The sequence below is a fragment of the Gymnoscopelus braueri genome, assembly GCF_963280865.1.
Source record: "Gymnoscopelus braueri genome assembly, chromosome: 19".
Classification (NCBI taxonomy): domain Eukaryota; kingdom Metazoa; phylum Chordata; class Actinopteri; order Myctophiformes; family Myctophidae; genus Gymnoscopelus; species Gymnoscopelus braueri.
Window position 1 is genome coordinate 17,538,650 of NC_137621.1, and position 23,357 is coordinate 17,562,006.

General features: G+C 40.9%; 1 protein-coding gene across 1 annotated transcript; it reads right to left on the reverse strand.

Annotated features, from left to right (window-relative positions):
• Nucleotides 1-392: 392 nt before the first annotated feature.
• Nucleotides 393-12,082, reverse strand: LOC308073987 (zinc finger FYVE domain-containing protein 1-like). The gene is made up of 11 exons (XM_080413293.1): nt 10,348-12,082; nt 9,705-10,209; nt 8,213-8,427; nt 7,653-7,759; nt 7,441-7,549; nt 6,590-6,687; nt 6,145-6,262; nt 5,629-5,799; nt 5,199-5,379; nt 4,572-4,685; nt 393-3,426 (listed from the first exon to the last, which is right to left on the reverse strand). The coding sequence occupies exons 1-11, from the start codon at nt 10,852-10,854 to the stop codon at nt 3,194-3,196; spliced, it is 2,358 nt and encodes a 785-aa protein (XP_080269419.1). The 5' UTR covers nt 10,855-12,082; the 3' UTR covers nt 393-3,193.
• Between the last annotated feature and the right edge of the window lie 11,275 nt (nt 12,083-23,357).

The window sequence follows — 23,357 nt, forward strand, 5'->3', positions numbered from 1 at the left end:
ATTCCACCACTTTTAACCACTTAAACCCCATGTGGGCAACTGGAGTACCTCAGGGCTCAATCCTAGTGTATTTTCTGTTATTGTGGGGAAAGCTTTCGCTGAAAATAGCCGATCGACAAGCTCACAATGCCACACAACTCATGGCATTGTGAGCTTGTCGATCTGCTATTTTCAGCAAAAGCTTTCCCCACAATACAGATGCTGGGGTTTAAGTGGTTAAAGAGACCTGAGGGGCAGCCCTGTGTGAGACTTCAGTCAATTTATTTATTTTACCCTCTCTGGTCCTGAGATCAGGCAGGAGTAAATGGCATGATGAACCATCAACAAGGAGGAATGTGTTTTATTATTTATTACAATTATTATAAATGATTTAGCATCATCAAGCATCAAGCAAATCAGTTTCTATAATTTTATCTGAGGCTGCAGTGTTGGGAGAGGAGTATGCACACAACGCAAGCCGATAATAATCTCTTCACAATCTCCTCATCCCATAGAATTCACTTCATACGCACATAGAAAGATGAATCCAGACCATTTTTTTGACAAACAAGAGCTGATATTACTTTAATCTTAAGTACTTCTTCCACCAGTTCAGACAGTTAGCAGACATTGATATTAGAAGTTAATTGGCAACTATTTCAAATGTATCAATAATTCCGGCTTGATCTTTAATAAATAGATCAATAGGAGTATTGATGATAGCACCCACCAAACCCAATTAAACATACTGGGAAAATCAGTCACAAAGTGTACCTCTTAAACAAGTCAAAATATATTTCAAACAAAGGACTTCACACACCTGCAGGGGAATGAACTTCAGCACATCAACTTCAGATTCTATTCTGTGCAATATTAGCATCTCAAAGAAGGGTTTGTGCGATGCAACAATCAGACAGATAGACCTATTTTGAGACAAGGCAGATACACCATCTTTCCAAACATCACTAGACACCACAAGTGAGGAGCAAAGAGAAAACTATTTAAAATGAATCACTCAAAAACATTTCCCTTCGTTTTGTTAAACAAGCAACATTGAAAAGGCATCTCCATGAGCTTTGTATTATATAAATGTTAATGCTTCCTTTATTCAAATACAATAAAATACATTTATTAGCAATGTTGTCAAAGAGGTTGGATAAAGCTTTGATTTACCAAATACAGTTCAATACCTCATCATTCAAGGTTAGCAATGATGTTGGCTTTCAACAGGATATGAATGACAGAACAAACTCATTTGGAGGTCGCTACATAAAGTATACCCATACAATAACTAAAAATAAGCTCAGGCAAAAATAACGCGAGAACCAGCTGAACATAACTTGACAAAAGTAGATTACAATAGTGAATGAAAACGCAAAAAACATATATAATGGGGACACAAACGTGCTCAGCTTATTCAAAATTCCTTATCATGTCATCTTGTGTGTTCACAGAGACCCAGAGGCATGCACGTGATATGTAAAACTGGTTTGGAGACGAATTTGGATACTTCGGAGTAACAACGGCACGCCAAAGAATTCCCATAGCCTGAAGCAGATGACACACATCAGTTCAGAAAAAAAACATTGAAATTCATGGCGTGATAAGGAAGCAGTTTGGAGTACAGAACAAGCAGAGAAGAAAAAAAAACACTTTGTAAAATATACACAACAAATATGCAACCCAGCATGAGAGATAGTGAGGTTCAGTATTTGTTTTTCAGAGAACACACTCTGAACAACGAAAGGCCATGGATCTCTCAGACTGTCATGCATGCCGAAGCGCTACTTTTTTTGCGCTACTTTTTTTTCTCTCCATCTCATCAATACATAAATAATTTTCCCACATCAAAAATGTACACACTAACATAGTTCTATGTCTTCATACAACAATCGCATGGTAAAATATTAAAGTTATATCAGCACAGACACAGTAACCTGAATGATTTGTGGCGTACCAGATATCCACCATTTTATTAAAATCTATTCATGACAAACAGACTAACTTATTAGGCAGATATCTGGTTTTGGCCATGGTAAGCAACAGCTTTTTTTACAGCTGAAAAAAGCTTAGTGCAATAACTAAAAGGTTGCAATAGAGCATGCAATGGAACCTGCAGCTGTATCTGCATGGATACAAATATCTTCTTGCCATACACATCATAGACATCAGTGACATAATACTTGGTAATAAGAATTACTTAGAACTAATCAACCCCACAGGGTTTGTAACTAACTAATATTGTTTAAATGATACCTTTTTTTTTCCCTCTCTTTTTTTCCCCCCATAGTAGAAAAATATTTCAACATAAAAGTAGTGATTTGTGTCAGTGAGAATCAAAATATTCACTCTGTCAACAATCAGAGTGGAAATACAGTTTTCACACTCGGTCAAGTAGCATATATGTTCCTGCTCTTCAACAAGGCCTCAGGAACTCTGAAATCCTAAATTTTCTAATGTCTTATTATATTTACTAAAACTTCCTCACCACAGAAACAGGACAGAACCATTTGATTAACAGAGGTATAGCAGTTAAAGTCGAGCTGAAATGAAAAATGTGGTATTTTTTTACCCTTTTATATCACATATCAGTCATATTGTGCACTTATTTAATAAATCTTGGCCTCCACAAAAAAAGCCATCTTTTTGTATTTTTATATGAAATTCCAATCATGAATTATTCCTGTAATGCACCTACCAACCAATTCCAACCAATAGTATCATGACATCCACCTGTCAATCAATCTTCCACACAGAGCTAATAATATCCATTATGCTACAGACAACAGTGGGTGGTGCTGTATGCAGTTATGGCAGTTATCTGCCGTATCCAACAAACGGTCGCATTTTACAGCTAAACGATAAACAAAAATGTGTTTCTGAAAACATTTGAGGCCAGATATAGGCAATGCGGTAACATAATCTTAATTCATATTTGATCAGCACTGCCTAGTTTCATAGTTTTTATTTTTTCAAACCAGTTGAGCTAGAAAACCTAACCCTATCGCTGTGATTGGCAGACGTGCTGCAGCTCTCCGGCCTCTGCCCAACGCCTCCCTATCCGGTTTCACTTCGCAATACGGAAGTTAGATACACGTGAAATGCCATTTCAGCTCGACTATAACAGATTGCGGGGCTGAATGAGTGAGTGAGTGAGTTAGTGAGTGAATGAGTGGTTCTTTCTAGGTGCTCTGAGGAAGGAAGGCTGTCCCTGTTAAAGGTCTCCGGGTTTCTGGTTGCAGCTAGCGCACACCCGTACAGGGTGGTCCCAGCCCCGCGAGGGAACCGCTCGACGTTCCGGGGAGCAGTCGTCGCACACGCCTTGCCCGCAGGCGCGACAGTGGTGCTTGGACAGCTTGGCAGTGAAGTCGTGCTGGCAGTTGTGGCAACACTGTATATCCTGGTCAGGCACCCAGTACGCAGGACGGGCAGCATCCTTCACCAGGCCTGAGGGAAGCAGGTAGGGAGTCAGTCGGACCAGACACACACATAATGATGTATGTGTTAACCTTGCTTACTGTAAGTCGCTCTGGATAAAGAGTGCCTGCTAAATGCCTAAATTGTAAATTGTTCATAAGTCACAGATAATCACACCCAAACAGCAAACTTAGCAGACAGTGACTGGATTCCATTGTGCTGTACAAGCTCTTAAAAACACTTTAAGAGGAGGAGGTTGTAGCCTGCTCGTTTATTTCAACGACTGTTAAGACTAATTCATACTTCACGGCCGTGTGACGAAGTATTAATCAACGCTTACACCACCCTGACCTGCACTCCGGTCTCACACTTGCACTAAGCAAGAGATGTAACGATACACTATAGACAGGTGGATAACAAAATACCCGTTTGTAACACACTGACACTTAAACTTAGCATACCTGGGAGGATTACGGTTGCATTTTATATAACAATTGTACAAACACATAGATATTATACAGCTAATGTGTGAACATTGGATTTGAGCACCTACTTCATGAATTGAGCAAATGCTTTGATGATCATTTTGGCTTCTAAAAACATCAACAAACTGGATCACTTAGACATTCAGCAGTGTGAAATCAACCTTATGTGCTTGAATGCAAATAGTTTACCAATGTTTGACTTTAGTCTTAGTCTTAGCCACTCCAGCTTGGAGTGAATATGACCTAGATGTACACTTCATATTTAAATAGTGATAAGTTTAGTGGACAGTTTGTTAATAAGTTGAATAAGTTACAATGTATGACTGTATAATTATCAAAGACATTAGGGCTGTTGGCAAATCGACTGTTGTGGGGATTGAACTTGTAATCTTTTTTGGAACATCACTCCTAACCATTTGGCACCAATGTTGACATCCTTAAGCTTCTTCCTATAAAGACGCAATGATGTCTTTAGGTTTCAAATTAGAAATATGATTCCTCCCTTCGCTATTCAAAACATTGTATGGATTCTTCTCTTGCTCTATTCAAAACATTGTATGGATTCTTCTCTTGCTCTAAACAAGTATAATCCTGCTTTGCCACCAGAGGGCAATGCGTCCATGCCAGTCTATTCTCTCGGTCATTGACTCCTAATAAATCCTTCTCTTCATGTCTTGTTGGGGCACTTACCAAATGGGATGTCAATAGCAGTGACCACAGCCCCCAACGTGTTGGTCACTGCTTCTCCAACCTTCCTCGCCAGCGTTCCACCCTCCTCTTCATCTAGCTCCGCCTCCAGCAGTTCTTCACAAAGACAACAACAAAAGAATATAGTGAAACAACCTATTCAGGCCGCGACCCCCCAAAATAATCACATTTGAACCACCCTGACAAGCACTGACAAGAATTGTAGGAGTTGAGGCATTACATTTAGTTTGACTCGGTTCCACAGATAAATATTGTGAAAATTGCCAATCTATAAGCTCACAACGCCTCGCGTTGCAAGGCATTGTGAGCTTGTAGTTAAGCTATTTTCAGAATTGTGTCCCTTTCTTAAATTATTTGACAATTTAGAAAGGTTTTGACCAGTTTTTATAGTAGTTTGTTGATTTCTTTTGATTCAGTAATGGTATTTATTTTATTATTTTTTTCCAGGTATTAACATTTTAAATTGTCACGTTACTGTCAACTGGGGACCCCCCCCCCCAAAAAAAAAGAAATCATGTGGGGGTCCCACAGGTTGAGAACCACTGAAATAGAACAGCACACAACAGATAGAAGCAGGGTGGGCTGCAGAAATGCAGTGTATTCATGTACCTGCTTGTGAAGCTCTCTGCTCAAAGCAGACGTCACAGATTCTGACGGGGGCCAGGCCCCACCCTCTCTCGGGGACAGGCATGGCTTTGGAAGAGCAGCCGTCGCAAAAGCCCTCGCCGCACGCACGGCAATGATGCTTGGTGTCGTTGTCCTGGAAGACTGCGTGACACTGATGACACGCCTTATGTAAAGAAGAGAAATAACAACAACAACAAGAGGGAAAGTTGTTATTGACTGGGGTCTATAGAAGGGAGCAACCAGGAACACTCTGAGACTATCCAGGCTTTATCTCGTGACACATGCAAACACAGATTGTGTAATAGCTGCTGGATAGGCTCAGGGACTAACGGTAAACATCCCGTCCCTGGACAGGAGAGTGTCGACATGGCTGTCGGTGTGCCGGCGGGTTAGGGCTGCGTGTGTCACTCACCAATATGAGGGAGTTGGGTTTCCAGTAGGCCGGGGCGATCTGATCCGTCAGCCAGGAGGTGACGGCCCTGGCTGGCTTCACGCTGAGCTCTGACACAGACTGGGCCACCAGGTTGACTCCGTCCAAAAGACGCTGCGCTGCGTTGCCGTTGTCCTTCAAGAAGCCATTCGACTGTGGAAAGAGGAGGACTGAATTTAGGCACGATGACATGATTAAATTAATAATCAATTAAGAGAACAGGAAATTACTATGCAATTTCAAGTGGTCCGTTTGGGTTCAGATAACTTGTTGTTGAGAATTTACCATTGTTTTGTACTTTATTATCTTAGTTCAGCATCATCTTAGGGCCTTTAATTTGAATAATCAACAAAAATAATCACCAAATTAGTGGCCAAATGAAAATATTAAGTCACACAAGAAGGCAATTACTTGATATTTATGTTGGTACTTGTGTGCACATAATTGATGGTAATGAAGCAAACATAACCTAGATTAGAAAGAATGACTCATTCTCACCCCAGGCCATATGTGCTGGATCTCAGTACGGACGACTGTGTCCACAGGGTCTTGGTTTCCGTACCAGAACTGGCGGCTTCGATAGATCACTCCACAGTTTGGACATTCAATCACATACCTGCATGCACAGAGGCAATGTTAATATTGTAAAATATATATATATATATATATATATATATATATATATATATATATATATATATATATATATATATATATATATATATATATATAATACCTATTTATACGGCTATAGGACGTAACTGTAAGTTAGTGGAAGTATAAATGTTGACTTTAGGTCAGGGTGTTGAACACTAGTGCTAAAATTAGACTGAGTAAAGGTAACACAACACTGAACTGTGCCCTGCTTTTCACAAGTGTTATGGGTCTTTCCCCTACTACAGTACTACAGTACTCACCCAGTACTGTACTGTACTGTACTCACCCAGACCAGGCATACTTGGCAAGGCCCAACCATGGAGAGTCCGAGGAGGCTGAAGTCTTGGGAACTACCATCACTTCCTTCCCTCCTTCATAGCAAGCCTAAAGTGTCAGGTTGAGGATATCAGTCATGTAGTGAATGATTACAGAAATGCTGGGGTCAGTGATGTAACAAAATGGAAATCTGATCATCTCCTATCCTTCCACAGGATAGCACAGCAGACGACATGGCATCCTTATCCTTTCTATTTCTTCAACTCACAAAAGGCCCACCGTGGAAATAAGTTCGAGCTTTTTTTGTGTTGTATCCTTTTGACAGATACGGTATGTACAAATACATTTTCATTTATATGCATTTTTGGCAATAAAAACATCCATCCATCAATCAATCAGATAGAGGACAATAATAGGACATACGTGGATGCTATTCAGATAAAAAATCCATTGAGCCAGAGTGGTTTCCCAAACCTTTTTAGCTTAAGACCCAAAAGAGAAATTAGACATTTGCCTGGGACCAAAACTAGTGAAAATAGTAGATCTACAAGCTCACAACGTGTCGCGAGCTTGTGGATCTGCTATTTTCGCTACTTCTTTAACGTTTTTTATTTATTTATGTAAATTATTCGATTTTTATTTAATTGTCCTGAAAAGTTGTGACTTTTATTGTTTAAAGTTGTTTATTGTATATTTTGGGGATATTTACTCACAACCCATAAAAATTGTGCTGGGACCCAAACAAGGGGTCATGACCCACTGTTTGGGAAACAGGTTTGCTCTGGAGCAACTTTAGGAGCCGGATCGTCTGCTGTGGCTCACGCTCTGTTTAAAAAGGGGCTGAGCCACCACCATGTTTACCTTGCAAGTGTAAATGCGATTGTCATACTGTGCAGTGTAGCGACAGCGCTGCTTGGCGTCGTGGCACATTCCTTCCCCTAAGTGGTTCATGCTGTTCTTGCAGCCAGAACTGGAAGACAATAGTATGTGTTAACTCAACTGAACCCCGCAGGGGATGACACGATAACGATGAAGAACTATGCTGAACGTCAAGAGTTTAGAAACATACTGACCCACAACTGAGACAGGTGCTTGAGCAGGTGAAATACTCATCAGGGAAGAAGCAACTGTGGGCTACAAGGTCGTCTGCGATCTCCCCGTTGAAGCGCTCACTAAGGGCCTGAAAAAATAGGAGGGAGAATAAAAAAGCTAAGATTTGTAGACGTACGAGTCACACTAATGTGCTTCGCTTCACATCACAATCAACCACAATAGAAAATGAATTAATCAAATAATAATAAATAAACCTTGAAACCCGTCACATACCACCTATACGTATACTGAAGCCCAGAAAGAATTTAAATGACACACAAAAATGAAATTCAGGTTCTTAACCACTAAAGCCCTATATACTTTGTTGTATGACAAGCAAGCTCACAACGCATCACAGCGTGATACGTTGTAAGATCTGCAATTTTCCACACAAAAAAACAACAACAACAGGGAGGGACACCAGGATTAATGGGGTTAAACCATCCAAGACAGCCACAGTGCTGGCTTTGCACAACATCTAGTCTCTTTGGAACAGGTTTATAGCCATATGGGTTTTTGAGCTCTATACATGCAGCCCTACCTGCAGGGCTTTGAATATGACAACAGGGGTTCGAGGGGAGCGGGTTGCGTTGTTGTCCAGAAGCTGCTCCAGGTTGTTCTGCAGGCCACGGAAGTCAGTGGGAGGGTTGAGGGTTTGTGTGCCACGGTACTGGACAGAGCTAAAGGCCTCTGGGAAACGGTCCAGCTTCTTAAAGCGTTCCACTAGTAGCCGGTCCACCGACTCAGATGGCTTCTCTGAAAGAGAGAGAAAGATGAACAGTTTGAATGGCAGCATAGAGAGAGAGTACATGTATAAAAAAGAAATATAGACATCAGGCTGCAACCTCCTTCATCATTTTATGCACATTATTACTGTAATGTGCCTTGTCTGTTGCTGTGAATCGTAACAGGTACTGTGATTTCAATCCTATTCCAAACCACATTTAGATTTTTTGTCTTTAAACTACAATCTGTAACTTTCACGTCCACCACCGAGCCAACCTACATGATTGCTTAGAGGAGAAATTAAAATTTGGCCTTCAGGCAGTACTACAAATGTCAAACAGTAGTGGTCCTACTCGACCACAGTAAGACCACAGTCTAAATTGCTCAATAGAAGAGCAGGGAGACAACCTACAACCACCACAGTTGTGTTTGTTATATTGTATTATACTCTACCACACAGATTAGTCCAAATCATATTTCATTCACACAAAAGAACGTTGTGGATTAAAGCTTTATTGTTAGCTATAAAGTAACCTCTGAATTTGCTATGTTTCCATATACAGTATATACAAAACCCATTATATGGAAATTGTCCATAGACTATCGTGTATATAAAAGACAAATGGTGCATTGCAGTTACAAGAAATTAATTAAGCTACATATCAACAGTGTGCTCTTCAACAGCCAGACAGTATTTTCCCTTCTAATTGTCAAAAACATTTACTTGTTTCACAACAAGTTGGACTGAGGAATTGGTGATAGCTGTGTGTGCTTGTGAATTATTGGCTTGTTATTGACTTGCGAAGTCTTTTTACTGAACCTGTAATCATTTGTTGGGTAACCCTCAATTGACCGCAAAAGGCATGGCCTTTTATCCTGACAGCTGCTGACATAGACGTAAATTCTTAGCGATACAGCTCCATGTGCAAATAGGGTTTGTAGCTTCAGAACAATCAGAGAAAGTTGGTATTGTTTCCTTCATCACACACCTACGTTTACAATTTTTACTTTACTGGAGTACTTCCAATTTTCAATAAATGTACTTCTACTACACTACATCTTATTTGATCTTTATCTTATCTTTAGTTACTTTGTAGATTTTAATTATTATTACAAAACCACTTCAGACCTATATATATATATATATATATATATATATATATATATATATATATATATATATATATATATATATATACACACACACATACTGTACATACACACACAGGCAATTTAGACTATTTCTACAATAGGGTATTGGTGGTAGTTTTAATTAAATACATAAATTGTGTTCCTTCTTCACACACCTGAACCAAGCAGCTTGGTGTGGACAGTCTCATGGAAGATGACCACTGCAGGTCCCAGGGTGGACAGGGGCACATCGAGACCACAGCGAGCCGTGGTGGCTTTCAGTTCCTTGGTGAAGTGTTTCAGGTAGGCGTCCGACGCGTCGCCGAGGAACTTGAAGAGGTCATCGTGGAGACGGTCGGTGTGGGTGCGGTAGATGATGAGATCGGAGATGGCGAGTACCTTGAGCAAGAGTCGCGTCCTCTGGCAATGTTTGGAGCTGTTCCCCAGCAGACCCTCTGTGTCGATGACCACCACTTTGTGGGTTGGGTCAAAGGCTGCCCACACACCAACTGTGCAGGACTCTTGTGTCGGGGATGTCTTGAACACCTCCCTGCCCATGAAGAACGTGTGGTTCAGGGTGTGGGACTTGCCCTCTCCTGTGTTGCCGAAGATGGACACGACCTTCAATAATCGGTCAGGTTCGCAATTCAGTTTCTTCATGAACGCCGCTTCATCCTTAATCTGTCAAAGAGTGAAAGTTTACAAGTTAAAAACTATAAGTGTTTATTTTATAATAAGATTATCAAACATTCCATTTCAAGAGAACATTTTTGTTGCCACCTGAGTCGTGACAACAAGTGACATTTTTGCTTGGCTCACCTGCATTTCCTCTTTCTCGTTGACCAGGAGAAAACTGGACACGTTCTCAAACAGTTTGTCCTCCTGAGCTTTGGTCTCATTGGCTGCTCGAGCAGAAGAGGGCCCGACCGGGTTCGCCTCGGCAGGTTTCGGCGGCAGAGGATAAGAGGTGAGCTGGTGTTTCTTTTGTTTACCTCCACTGTGGGTACGTTTCTGACAGTCTTGGCACATGTTCACCTTACAGTTGTGGCAGCGGACCACGGATCGATTCCGTTTGCCATTGTCCGCACCTCCATTGCCTCCTTTGCAGTTGTCACAGTAGGGGACATGGCCAGGCCCTACCTGAACCCTCTCGTGGTTCTTCAGACGCTCCTGGTTGTGGAGCTCGAACTCACAGCGAATGCACTGCAAGGTCTTGCACTCGTCGCATTCAAACGCAGCCTCCTCAGAGCCACCACACACATAGCTTTCTTGACATATTAGACTCGTATTGACTCCTTTTTCTGAAGACGAGCCATGTCCACTCATCGTTTCTTACAGGAGAAGTTTGAACACAGTGCAATGCCAAGTGGAATAGCTTTTTGACTACAACGTCAATAATGTCCAATAGCAATTGATTTAACACACTAACCAACCGCACGCAAATACTGTCAACTTCTGTGCTCTACAAAATAAATACTGTAATCAATAAGAAAACAGATTTGGCAAGAAATGACATAACCTTGGCATGGTTACAGCGCTCCCTTTGACCTATACAAAAGGTACAGCAATAAGTGATAACAATTGATACAGCTAATTACAAATTATTCCAGAAGCTAAAAACGTATATTTGCTGTACTATTATGCAAATAAATAAGTTGGCTAACCCAAAGCCAACCTAATCTTTCAGCAAAGGTAGATCATCACGTACTTTGTTTCGTCAAACAAAAAAAAACAAATACCATGAATGCCCTCTCAGCTGCCACAACAACGCTAGAAATGTCAAAGTGATCGTGTAAAAATGTCTTTAAAAAAAAACGATGCACAAATATGTGCAACCCAGTCAGTAACAACCCAGTCAGTAACAACCCAGTCAGTTACAACCCAGTCAGTTACAACCCAGTCAGTTACAACCCAGTCAGTAACAACCCAGTTAGTTACAACCCAGTCAGTTACAACCAAGTAACAACCCAGTCAGTAACAACCCAGTCAGTTACAACCAAGTAACAACCCAGTCAGTAACAACCCAGTCAGTAACAACCCAGTCAGTAACAACCCAGTCAGTAACAACCCAGTCAGTTACAACCAAGTAACAACCCAGTCAGTTACAACCCAGTGAGTTACACCACCATCAAAACAATGAACTCTCTCTCCCTGAAGATGAATGTGCAAAATGATCCGCTAAACAGCTACAGCTCGGCAATAACAAGCTTATTCTCCGTTAAATATCCAGCTTGATGGATCTTTTAGGCATCCGTGATAGCTACTCACATGAAGTGTCGATGGAACAAAAATCTAAATGTAAATGCATTAGCAGGCCGACAATTTAAGCACCAAAACAGTTACCCAGCTAACGAACATCAACAATAACAACAACAACAACAACAGCAACAAACGCTCGCGTATCCGCGGGTTCTTCTTCAATAGAAGGTGGTTAAACGAAGGTAAATGGCACAGATTGCGTTTGAGGAGTCTTTACAAAGTGTTATTATTGCATCAACGTCTGTCCGCGGCTAGCCGTGTCATTGTTTTGTTCAGTAGCTCCCTCCCTCTCTCTCTCTCTCTCTCTCTCTCTCTGGCTAAGCTACGTTATTTGTGTTGCCAGGTCAGATCAGCTGATCAGATTATTTTCAGTCACAGGGTCAGGGGAGGGCAGAAGGAAGTCGGGGGAGTCATGGGATTTGTAGTTCTTTAGCCTTAGGACTGTCTGCCACGGTGTTGTCATGATGGCTGACTGAGTTGATTGGGACTACTACTGTCACTCATATAGTAGCAGTGGTGGAAGAGCTCTCACATGTTTTAATAAAGTAAAAGTAGCAATACTGCGATGTAGAAATACAAGTAAAATTCAAAATTCAAAATGTACTTGAGTAAAAGTACAAAAGTATTGGTATCAAGATGTACTCAAAGTAGAAAGTACGCATTATGTGAGTTTTCAAATGTCTAAAATGAATAAAAATCTTTTGAAAACAGCAGATCTGTCTAAGTCTTAACCTACCCCCCCCCTACCCGCCCCCTCTTTCATTTTCTTCTTTTGTATATATATTTTTTCTCTCTTCATACCATTAACCTGAAAGCTGATTGTATGACATTCTGTATAGTAGTGTGTATATCTGTCTGTCTCTTATATGTCATCATGATTTGTGTGCATGGGGTTCTCATCTTAAACAAGCCAAGTGCTTAATGGGTCTTCCAGTTTAGTAGACCTTGTATTGTGAATTTGTACTTCCATGTAGGCCTGTGATACTGTGATTCTCATGTCTTACTAAATAAAAGTACATCAATCAATCAATCTACAAGCTCACAATGCATCGTGATGTGACGCATTGTGAGCTAGTAACTAGGAAAAAGTTTTCAAATAATTATAGTGGAGTAAAAGTACAATATTTGCCTTTGAGATGCAGTGAAGTAGAAGTAAAATGATTGAAAATTAGAAGTACTCCAGTAAAGTAACTTACTTGAGTAAATGTACTTAGTTACTTTACAACTGGCTCGCATTTACATTTATATACAGTACACCATCGGCATCCTGTTTGCTTTTCTTACACTTGACAAAACTCACAATCACAAACATAAAGGGACAAACGAAACATGAGATGACAGCAGTTAGTTGTTTACTTACACCAAATTACTCCAGACAAATTCCACCAGGCAAGTAGAGAATATTGGAACAACTCTAAGATCCCATATTATAAGAAATTAAGGCAACATTTCTCCCAAAGTGTTGTGCTTAATGGCAGCAAATACTGCACAAACACCTCTTTAATGCTGGGCAGTGATGGAAGAAGTACTCAAATCTTTTACTTAAGTAAAAGTATCAATACCCTATTGTCTGTTACAAGCACAAGTTAGGTATTACAAATTTACTTCAGTAAAAGTACAAAAGCATTGGCATGAAAATGTATTTAAGTTAATATACTCATCATGCAGAAGGTCCCATTTCACAAGTTTTCAAAAGTGTAAAATGTATAAAAATCCTTTGAAAATAGCAGATCTAAAAGCTTGCAAAACGACGCGTTGTGAGCTTGTAGATCGGCTATTTTCAAATTGCCAAAGCATAGGTCAAAAGTGTTTTTTGTAATAATAATCAAAATCTACAAAGTAACAAGCAACTAAAGTACTTAAGTACAGTAGGCTACCTGAGTAAATGTACTTAGTTACTTTCCAACACTGGTGCTGGGTCAGCTACTGTAAGTGCTGAACACTCCACATATAGTCATGAGCTCTCATCCTCTCTGCCAGGGATTCCCAAACTTCTCAGCTCAAAATCTAAAATATTTAGGTGTGTCCCATGGACTCAAATATAACGTACACAACTACAATATGAACTAACCACTCAATCCCTATATTTAATAGTGAAAATACAGATCTATACAAGCTCACAACGCGTCACGGTGCAACACATCTGTTTTATGGAAAAGCAGAAGACAAATGCAACAATTTGGTTTTGGAAAGATGAAGATCCACTGTTTCAGGTGATCCAGTGTTTGATTGGCATGCCACAGTCAATTTCTGACAACATATTTCGTGTGTGTGTGTGTGTGTGTGTGTGTGTGTGTGTGTGTGTGTGTGTGTGTGTGTGTGTGTGTGTGTGTGTGTGTGTGTGTGTGTGTGTGTGTGTGTGTGTGTGTGTGTGTGTGTGTGTGTGTGTGTGTATTCATAACACTCAACTAAACACTCTCGGACCTTGCCTTTAGTTTATCATCTCTAAATGGAGGAGGCCAGTATCAGTGGTGGAAAAAGTACTCAAATGTTTTACTTAAGTAAAAGTATCAATACTGCAATGTAGAAATACTCTGTTACAAGTAAAAGTCCGGAATTAAAACATTACTTGAGTAAAAGTACAAAAGTATTGGTATTAAAATGTACTTTAAGTACCAAAAGTAAAAGTACTAAATGTTTGAAAATAGCAGATCTACAAGCTCACAACGCGTCGCGATGCGACGCGTTGTGAGCTTGTACATCGGCTATTTTCAAATAGCCTAGGTATAAAATAGGGCTAAAGTGGTTAATGTATGTTTTATAATGTAATAATTTATATCTGCAAAGTAACTAGTAACTGAAGTTTTCAAAAAATTGTAGGTGAGTAAAAGTACTATATTTGCCTCTGAGATGTAGTGGAGTAGAAGTAAAAGTACTGAACATTGGAAATACTCCAATAAAATAAAAGTACCTCAAAATTGTACTTAAGTACAGTACTTGAGTAAATGTACTTAGTTACTTTACACCACTGGCCAGTATGATAGATGAGTTGGCACTTGGCAGGCACTAGTCTAGTCTGCTACTAAAACAACTAATTCAGGGTGGTGTCGCACCGAGTTTGGTCTGTAGGGGGAGGTGTTGCACCAAAATCGTGTCTGAAAATGCCTCTGTCAATTCCATTGACAAACGGTCCATTCAGACCTTCCTGTGGCTTCCTCTCCCACGTCAGTTACACCGTTGAGCGGCCATTGTTACTCTGTCAACAGCTGGACGGGTTTTCTGTGCTCAGATGTCAGCTGCAGGTGCAGCAGCAGCAGAAGCACCACTGTTGTCGCATGAGCCAAGTTCCATTTCAGGCTTTTTCAGGGTGACTAGGTTCATACATGTATAGAGTATAGAGCAGTGGTTCTCAAACTTTTACATTTCAAGGACCCCCCCCTTAACTCTGACAGTATCCGTCAGAGTTACAGACTTGTAGGGGTCCAAGTAGAACACCCTCAAGGAACCCTGAGAGTCCCTAGGGACCCCACTTTGAGAACCACTGCCAGAGGATGTATATGATATTACAGGTCGTCGGTGTCCAATTATAGGCCATGGAGGGCCAAGTGAATGCAATGTTTCCTTCGAACCAAACTCTACTGTTCATGAAATGATTTCACTAATAAGTTTCATGGCTAAAAAGTGAGCCAAAATCTGTAAAACCACCCAGTATAATGGTGTTGGGGTGTTGGGAGAAATGAAAACCTGCATACACTTTGTGAACGGTTGCTTTACAATATAATAATGAGCCAATTCAAATCATTGTTAAACTTTGATGGTATGAATAACAACTGAAGCACAAAGGTGATGTACTTTTCCACCTACTGTACAAGGCCGAGAAGATGTGATGGTGTTGTCAGACACTGGAAAAATGTTTTCAAAATATTTGTGGGGTGTGGGAGCTTGCAGCTTTAAACAAGGCGATATTCCTTATCTGTCTGAGCCTGCAGGAAATTCTGTGTGCATTGTGTAGTAAGGTCTCTGCTTCCTGTTGTTCCTCAATCTCTCATTCTCTTCTCTCATTCTCTCCCCCTTTCCCCCCCACCACCTGGAGTGTGAGTGATAGGGAGTTTATTCCCCATGGCAGGAAGACAACATCTGGTCTCCCTCCACATCAGCTCCCAATGCTACACTTCTGACAGCTGTGAGTCACAATGTTGTTCCTCAATCCAAGGTAAATGTCACACACAGGAAACAGCCTTTTAATATCTCTATTTCCAAAGTGCCTTTTGTGGAAGAGGCACTTCTAACAATACTGGCCAATTAGTAAGCTGCGGCCTTAAATTGCGACTAAAAATAGAAACTGAAGTGCATGCAATTACAGTAGCATGCATTGCATGCTTAAATTGCGACTAAAAATAGAAACTGAAGTGCATGCAATTACAGTAGCATGCTTAACCTTGTGCAGCAGAGGTCAGCAATGCACTGCTCTTTCAGTTGACAGTTCACACACAGTGGTTTAAATCAATGCAGTGCAGTGTCCAGCAAATAAATCTAGCTTGCATATCTGTCATTATAATAAACATGTTTTGCTGAGTGCGTTCCCACGCTCCCAGAAGAGGACAAGCATTAGTATTTCACTTGTTTGCATGACTAGACATGCAGAAACATATCCTGACACAGATTTGTAATCTGCTTAGTAAGGGACTCTCAATGTGTGCAGCTTAGCTTGCGGACACGTACGACATATACTAGTGCAGAAAAATACACTTAACCCTTGACCTTAGCCCTGGCTCTCTGACAGACCATAGAAGAAACGGTAGATACAGTGGATAGATGTACCGTGCTGATGTTTTGTAAAGACACCAATACAATACAGGAACAACTTCGATTGGATAGTACTTCGCCGGTCAATTCAATTCAATACAAATTGGGAAACATATGTTTACATTGCCAAAGCAAAATGTCAAATAAAACAAACAGAAACATTTTTTATGTTAAGCAAATAGCCCTTCTAGAATAAGGAAAAGTATGAACAGAGCAGTGTAACTTAAACGTTTCAGTCTCTCTGAACCAATTCTTCGTCTACTGAAGAGTAAAAAACAGAACATCGATTCCCCGTCTCATGCCAAATCTGACAACAATAGAGAAATCTGTCAGATTAGGTGTTAAAAGATTACTGACCCCCAAACAAACACCCCTATAAGCCAGAGATCCACATGGCATAGATAGGGTAGAAAACAAGTGGCTGACACAAGAGATAAAGTGATAAACCACCCATTTGCATAAGATTTCCTGCATAATGTGTCTGTAAGTGGAGATTCGACGCCACGCCTAGGCTTGAGTGGTGGGGATTAGGGCAGGATGGGTGCTTACATCACATCAGATCTAAGGGGACCCCCATATAATGGAACTCTAGTCTAGAGAGGATCCCCTCTCTCCCTTCCTATAGGGAATTATCGTCTTATTCTGAAGGTGTCGGTTGGGGGTCAAACTGGGAGCCAGCAATATGCTCTAGCTACATTTGAAATAACATCCCCATTCCTCTGTAAGAACCAAAAGAACAGCGGTCCTGAACTGTTCATCTGTGTATATATAACCCAAACATATCTGGTATTTATTGGGTTTTATGTTGGGCGGATTTAACCGCAGTCACACGGTCTATCCTCCACTATTGTAATGTAGAGAGACAGGATACAGCCCTTTCCCAGGTCATCTCTCTCTCTACCACCTTATGGTCTCTGGACCAAGTGATTCATGGGAATTCAGACCTCGGTGGACCGCCCCCCCCCCCCCCCCCATCCCCTGATGCTGACATTCCTGACAAGTTGCGTGCAACAAAAAAACGACATCCGTAATCACTTTTTTGTCGAGTACAATTCTTGCAAATGTTCTGAATCGATTTGGTGGTCAGTATTATGTCAATGCTTATGGTGGTGTTAGAGTATTCCTATGTTAAGTACGTGTCCCAGTTTCCAAGTGAAGCCCAAGTGTTGTTTTTTTGGTGGCCTTGTCTTCTCACGCAGTGTACACAAGTACATCCCCATCAATTCAGTTATCCCCGCTCCATTAAAGCCTGGCGGGGGTCCAGAAACAGTGGGACTAATCCCACTTTACCCTCCAGAGTGCATCATAGGGGGGGATCTGCATCCCCCCCCCCCCCCATCCCTTATGGGATGTATACTGCCGCTCCAAAACTGTCAAACAATTCTGCAGCAGAGCTGCCTGTTGAATAACCACGGGTGGTATACATACATTGATGAATGGATGTGTTGTACCACTTTAAGCCCTATTTTCAAAAATGTTTTGGGGGAAAAAGGTTAATTTCCCCCCCAAAATTGTGAGCTTTTAGATCTACTATTCGCGAATTAAATAATGTTTTGAAAAGAGTATAATGGGGGTAATAGTGGGTAACTTCTTTTTAAATGCACACCCCTTGAATACAACAGTGTGACTGTGCAGCTAATTGCCCTCTTCCATAGTTTATGTATAGGAAGCAGCCTATTGAATCGCTTGTTTACAGTAATACCGTATGCTTCCTGTTGAGGAATCAGTCAAGAACAGGTAATCAAGACATCTATTGTGAAGCACAAATGAGATCTCGATAATTACCCCAAACAACATAATCAGTATGTTTGGACTCTGGACTGCACCATGGTCAGCCCAACATCAGCGATTTGTGTGAGTTACTATGAAGATCGGCCCGGGGTGGAAGATTATAGGGCACCGGTTCTCAACGTGCGGTCCGTGGACCCTAGGGGGTCCTTGGGGGGGGGGGGGGTTCCCCAGCTAAAGGACTGATAGTTAGGACCCAAATGGACCCATAAGGGGCTGTAACTAAGAGACTGTACACATGGTTGGTGGTTTGTTTTAACCCCTTGTGCACTCTCTCAACTTTCCGTGTAGATAGGGGTCCCAATAAAGAAATCATATCAAATGTGGGCCTGTAGCCTAATGCATATCAAACTGGGGGTCCTTGAAATTAAAAAAAGTTGAGAATCAATGGTTTCTGGTACAAGTAGGTCAAGTATTATTTATGTCTGTGCAGTAGGTTGCCACCTTTACGCGCGCTTTGGTGTCACCCGTTTCCATTCATTTATGCAAGTCTGGGTTTATAGATGAAATCCCGCCGAACCTGTTCTCCAGTCTGTTTTTTATTGATGAAAAGTTGTGATTTGTTTAAACTTTTTAAAGTCTACATATAATTTTTTTTATGTAGGAAACGACAAAAAGGAGACCCATAACAACTGGTCCACGACCCAAGGATTGGTCCCGACCCACTGTTTGGGAATTGCAAGGTTCTCAGTTGGATAGGGCACTACCAACTGAGCATGTGAGTAGCACGGCTTGGGTTACTGTACTTGATACCCAGAAACATCCTGAACATACAGAAATAAAACATCCAGGCTAGAAGGCAACATCTCACCTGACACTATCAATGGGCCTTAAGTAATGATTAAAATAACTTCAGGATAAGATTATTCGATTTCGATGGGGAAGATGATGTTCGGTACAAATGCAAGGATTTTTCCATATGTCAGCATTTGTTTGGGAGTGAGGTTGTGTTACAAACAATGGAAATGTGTGAAAGAAAAAGTTTGACTTTCCCTGTGAAGTTTTCAAAGTCACGTCAATTCCAGCTCATACAATGACAAATCCACATGGGACAGCATTTTCTTCTACAACCATAATGCTTCAGCATGTGATTGTTAGATGAACTGATGCATTACAAGGAACTGATAACAATATCAACAGGGCTCTCACACTCTGGCCTTTGAAGCATCATCTTGTTTTCTCCTCATTTAGTAACAAATTTGGCTCTAGATCAATCCACACGGCAGCACATGGCCTTTCAAAACATGATTAGAATCAATATAAACAGGAAAAATCTGCAGCAATTGGCCGATTTCTCTCGTAATTACGATGATATTTTCCAAGCTCTCCATATGAACGGACTCCAAATAAACACAAAGCCTCATCCCCTGCCATAACACTTTGACTGATTGAAAATAATATTTTGTTTGCAGAGATTACTCACCATATAGAGCCAGACCGCTATTTCGGACATCGGTATCTACAATTATGCAGTCGATGTGTCCCAACTTTTAACCACTTTCAACTTGGCATCCCAATATTTGGCATTATAGGAGAAAAGTTGCATTAATATATTAAATGCATTAATGCATTTATGCATACAAATTAATTTTATAGCTACATGACACTGTGGAATACAACAATTATTTGTGTTAATTCATCGCGTATAAGTTAAATGTTCTGAAATAGAAATCGGTCGATTAGCATTCTCCAAAATCGGGATCTGCATCGGACCCAAAAATATGGCATCGTCGGGCTTTTATGTGTTTATAAACATCAGCTTGTTTCATGCAGTTGAAAAGCAGCTGGTGGATTCCGGGGTGACCCTGTAGAGTCGGCTCTTATCTGCATTTTATTGAATGAGTTTAGCTAAATCTTAACACATGCATCAAGATGTTCCAAAGGCAGGGAAAGGGCATGCGATTAGAGCAGTACATGCTTAATCTTATCACATGAACATCAAAAGGCAGTCTGCAGAGAACTGAAAGATCAGATTTCTAAGATTGAGTCATTTGAGATTTTGGCATCTCACAACTAATGACTGTTTGAACTGTAAAAGGCAAAGCTGCTCACTTTGGACGCCCTTATCACTAAGCACATGCTGATGATGCCCCATAAAAGGCTACTATTCAATTCAAAGGAGCGTTATTGGCATGAGAAAACAATATGTTTACATTGCCAAAGCAAGTGTCAAAATAATAAAAACAATTTAAGAAAACGGGGAAAGTATAATACAGTTGAAGGGGGACAATTAGCAGCATTTTTCTCAAACTATTTAAATAGTATACAAAAAAGCCTCAGATTTAAAATGTGTTTAGAGGTAGCAGCTCTGTTTGATGTGCTGTAGGTCTAGAGGTCTATTCGGTACAGATAGTGTTTATATGTGCAGTAGGTCTAGAGGTCTACTCGGTACAGATAGTGTTTATATGTGCAGTAGGTCTAGAGGTGTACTCGGTACAGATAGTGTTTATATGTGCAGTAGGTCTAGAGGTATACTCGGTACAGATAGTGTTTATATGTGCAGTAGGTCTAGAGGTATACTCGGTACAGATAGTGTTTATATGTGCAGTAGGTCTAGAGGTCTACTCGGTACAGATAGTGTTTATATGTGCAGTAGGTCTAGAGGTCTACTCGGTACAGATAGTGTTTATATGTGCAGTAGGTCTAGAGGTGTACTCGGTACAGATAGTGTTTATATGTGCAGTAGGTATAGAGGTCTACTCGGTACAGATAGTGTTTATATGTGCAGTAGGTCTAGAGGTCTACTCGGTACAGATAGTGTTTATATGTGCAGTAGGTCTAGAGGTCTACTCGGTACAGATAGTGTTTATATGTGCAGTAGGTATAGAGGTCTACTCGGTACAGATAGTGTTTATATGTGCAGTAGGTCTAGAGGTCTACTCGGTACAGATAGTGTTTATATGTGCAGTAGGTCTAGAGGTCTACTCGGTACAGATAGTTGCGAACGCGGAAGGAGGCGCGGAAGGAGGCGCCTCCGACCAAGTGGAGCTTACTATGTAACCGTGCTCGGGTTGTGTGTGTGTGTGTGTGTGTCTGTCCGTCAGTGTGCGTGCACTGCCTCAGCCCTGTGTGCAGCCAAGTAAATGTCCAATTTAGACGTACCATACATCAAATGAAAGGTCTTTGAAAACTGAACACACCTGTCAAGGTTGCGTTTAAGCCCGCCCCTTCCCCCGGAAGCCACGCCCCGGAGAAGGCTCCTAAAAACTCCCCATTGAAACCCCATGTTAAATGAAAAGTGCCCGAATCGCTCCGAAACTTTTTCTACCCCCCCTAAGTGGGGGTCTACGAACAAATACTTCGGATTTTGACTCCGCCCCCCGGAAGTGGGTGAAACAGGCACTTCAAATACTTTGTTGAATTGTTCAAAAACATTCAACGTTTTTTTTTGTGAATTTGTATTTCTCTAAGATGCTCCTTTTAACGCAGATTTTTTTTCTATTTTTTATATATTTTTTTATTGGTTACTTCTTTTTTCATTATTATATATTTTTTTTGGCGTTCGCTTCCCGCGTTCGCGCGTCTTACTTGTGTTTATATGTGCAGTAGGTCTAGAGGTCTACTCGGTACAGAAAGTGCAGGTTAGTCCTTAGGGTGGTTGTATTCCATTGGCTTACCTTCTTTTATCGCAACAGTTCACAAATCTTGCTTCTGTGTTCGCACATTGTTGTATTTCTCCCAGTAGGTATGGGAGTTTTTTGTCGTTGGTCATGTTTTCAAATTCACTTTGGGTGTAGTATGTAATCTGTGGGAAGTATGTGTCTCTGATGTCTTGGTATAGTGGGCAACACAATGTGAAACTGAAAGTTTGACGAGAAAAAAAACATGCCTATATCTACCTTCTCGCTTCACTGATATATTATATAGTTTTATTTGGTGAAGAGAGGATCTTGCAGCTCATATCGCAGGTATGAATGAAACAGAATACATTTCCTCTTCCTTGCTTTAAGAAGGGCTCTGTATATTGTCTACAGCGGGCGGCGGGGGGGGGGGGGGGGGGGTACACTGTGAAGCGGCATTGAGATCCAGTTGGTCTGTGGGAAACACAGCTCTCTTTCCTGTTCTTTGAGAGAAAAACGCTCTGCAGAAAAATGGCAGGAAACCTCCAGGGCCTTTTGATACTGGCTAAGTAAAGTGAGTCAGAGTATTGGAGTACATACTGTAAGTGTTTACAGTCCACATAATGTCAGGGCCATCTTTATCACCCTGGCAATCTCTTGCGAAAGTGTAACAAGCAGCTATTACAAGATAATTTATCACAATGTCAAAACAAGTCAAGCACACTTGCCTTTATTTATTGCATTTCACTTTTGCCATGTAAGAAAAGGCTGCTATAGAATATACACAATATACATACTGTAGAATAAACAGCATAATTCATACAGTCCTAATACACTTACAGTATGCATTACATCAGAGCACAGGGTCAGATGCACCGCAGCATCACTGGAGCAGTTTTGGGGTTCAGTGACTTTCTCAAGGGCACTTCAGCACAGCTGATAGACACCATAGATGTATTACCAGCCACTACACCCTCCAGTCACTGGCTTAACAGCTGGAATACACCCTCCTGTAAGTGCTGTCAGTGTCCAGCTACTGCCAAATGTATGTAAAATGCATGAACTAAATGACAACCAGAACAAAACAGATTTATCAAACAAAACCACTGAACATTACAGTTTAATCCTTTAAAGAAACATTTCAAACAAAATATTTCGACCAGTCTAACTCACCAATTCAGCAATTCGTTTTCAGTCACAGAATTAACACCAGCAATCAGCAAAAGGAGGTGAAAATTTACAATTGTGTCTCTGTACAGACCTGCAGCAGCTCCTGTGTGTGCTCCACACCATTCACCTCACTACTGCATGCTGACACTATACTGTTTTTACTGTGACTGACTGGTCAGTGATTACTGATTGCTGACTAGTTAGTGATTGCTGAGTGCTGTGACTAGTCAGACTGCTGATTGCTGTGACTGGAACCCCCACCCACAGGAATGCGCAGACAGCAGTGACAGCAATACATTTAACACA

Bases quoted from the DNA above. Each gene is read 5' to 3' on its own strand.
- LOC308073987 (XM_080413293.1), bottom strand. From the start codon at position 10,854: ATGAGTGGACATGGCTCGTCTTCAGAAAAAGGAGTCAATACGAGTCTA. The intron at 7,760-8,212 runs GTAGGGCTGCAT...CTATTTTTTCAG, and splicing joins TCATATTCAAAGCCCTGCAG to GCCCTTAGTGAGCGCTTCAA. The intron at 5,800-6,144 runs GTGAGAATGAGT...CTCTTTCCACAG, and splicing joins TCCAGCACATATGGCCTGGG to TCGAATGGCTTCTTGAAGGA.